The following is a 1,579-nucleotide window of genomic DNA, read 5'->3' on the forward strand; positions in this document are numbered from 1 at the left end:
ATCCATCCCAAAGCCATGCCCTTTTCTCTGGAATATGATGATCCGGTCGTCCGCTACTCACGCCCAGTTCCACCTCTCGCTTCTCCTGTACTCCAATCTTCTCTCTTCCCCCCTCTCTCCTGACAACTTCACCTTCCCTTTTGCTCTCAAGTCCTGCGCAGGCCTGAACAATCTCGAGCAGGGAAGACAGCTCCACCAACACTCCATTTGCTTTGGATTTCATCAAGATCCATTTGTAGACGCTGCTCTGGTGGATATGTATAGCAAATGCGGCGATGTAAACACCGCACGCCAAGTGTTCGACAGAATGCCGAAGAGAGACCTTGTTTCCTACACCTCCATGATCTCTGGCTATGCTCACAACGGACACAGCATTGAGGCTTTGGATTTCTTTAAATACATGAAGAACTCAGACGTGAATGCCAATCGAGTCGGATTGTTGAGTGTTTTTCTTGCTTGCGGACGACTTGGGGCTCTCAGAAAGGGGGAATGCTTCCATAGCTATGCGCTTCAGACTGGTTTTCTGGAAGACATTTTAGTGCTAACTTCAGTTCTAGACATGTATGCTAAATGTGGGAGTTTAGATACAGCAAGGTTGATTTTTTACACTGCAGAAGGTAAAGATATGGTGTGCTGGAGCGCCATGATTGCTAATTATGGATACCATGGTCTTGGAAAAGAGGCAATCAATACATTCAATCAAATGGTGGAAGTCGGTTTGAAACCCAATCATGCCACTTTCACCAGCCTTCTTTCTGCTTGTAGCCATTCAGGTTTGTTAGAAGAAGGCAAGAGCTGCTTCACTTCTATGAGCATGAAATATGGGATTTCACCTAAGCTGAACCACTATGCATGCATGGTTGACATCTTCGGCCGAGCCGGGAAGTTGCAGGAAGCTCAAGAGCTTATAGAGCAAATGCCAATGGAGCCTGATTCTAGCTTGTGGGGTTCTTTACTTGGTGCGTGCAGGATTCATGGAGACTTGGAGCTGGGAGAGAAAGTTGCAGATAGAATAATGGAGCTGGATCCAGAGAATCCTGGCTACTATGTTCTTTTATCAAATATTTATGCTGCTAGAGCCAGATGGACTGATGTTGAGAGACTGAGGAAGAAGATGACAAGAAGAATGGTGAGCAAGGAACAGGGAATTAGTTTGATTGAGTTCAACAACCAAATACACAAATTTGGAATAGGAGAGAGGTCGCATAGCCAGTCAAGAGAGATATACTCATATTTGGAGAAGTTATCTGTGTTGATGAGGCAATTGGGCTATGTTCCGTTGGGGGAATTCTCACTTCATGATGTAGAAGATGAGAACAAGGAAATGGCTCTGTTTTATCACAGCGAAAGGCTCGCTATTGCGTTTGGTTTGATGAACATGAATTCTGGAACTACTATTCGGATTGTGAAGAATCTAAGAGTTTGTAGAGATTGTCATAATGCTATAAAGATTATTTCAAAAATAGTGAACCGTTTGATTATTGTCAGGGATATGAATCGTTTTCATCACTTTGAGAATGGTCTGTGTTCTTGTGGTGATTATTGGTAAGAGAATTAAGCTTTTTATTTTTATTGGAGT

At 43.4% G+C, this 1,579-nt stretch overlaps 1 protein-coding gene across 1 annotated transcript; it reads left to right on the forward strand.

The window, feature by feature from the left end:
- Positions 1–6: 6 nt before the first annotated feature.
- Positions 7–1,569, forward strand: LOC110035179 (pentatricopeptide repeat-containing protein At2g33760-like). Its single transcript, XM_020739419.1, has one exon. The coding sequence runs from the start codon at positions 35–37 to the stop codon at positions 1,547–1,549; it is 1,515 nt and encodes a 504-aa protein (XP_020595078.1). The 5' UTR covers positions 7–34; the 3' UTR covers positions 1,550–1,569.
- The last annotated feature ends 10 nt before the right edge of the window (positions 1,570–1,579 follow it).

This window comes from Phalaenopsis equestris, unplaced genomic scaffold (genome assembly GCF_001263595.1).
Source record: "Phalaenopsis equestris unplaced genomic scaffold, ASM126359v1 Scaffold196589, whole genome shotgun sequence".
Lineage (NCBI taxonomy): Eukaryota > Viridiplantae > Streptophyta > Magnoliopsida > Asparagales > Orchidaceae > Phalaenopsis > Phalaenopsis equestris.

What these genes read in the sequence shown, in the direction of transcription:
- LOC110035179 (XM_020739419.1), top strand. Translation starts at nt 35, where the DNA reads ATGATGATCCGGTCGTCCGCTACTCACGCCCAGTTCCACCTCTCGCTT.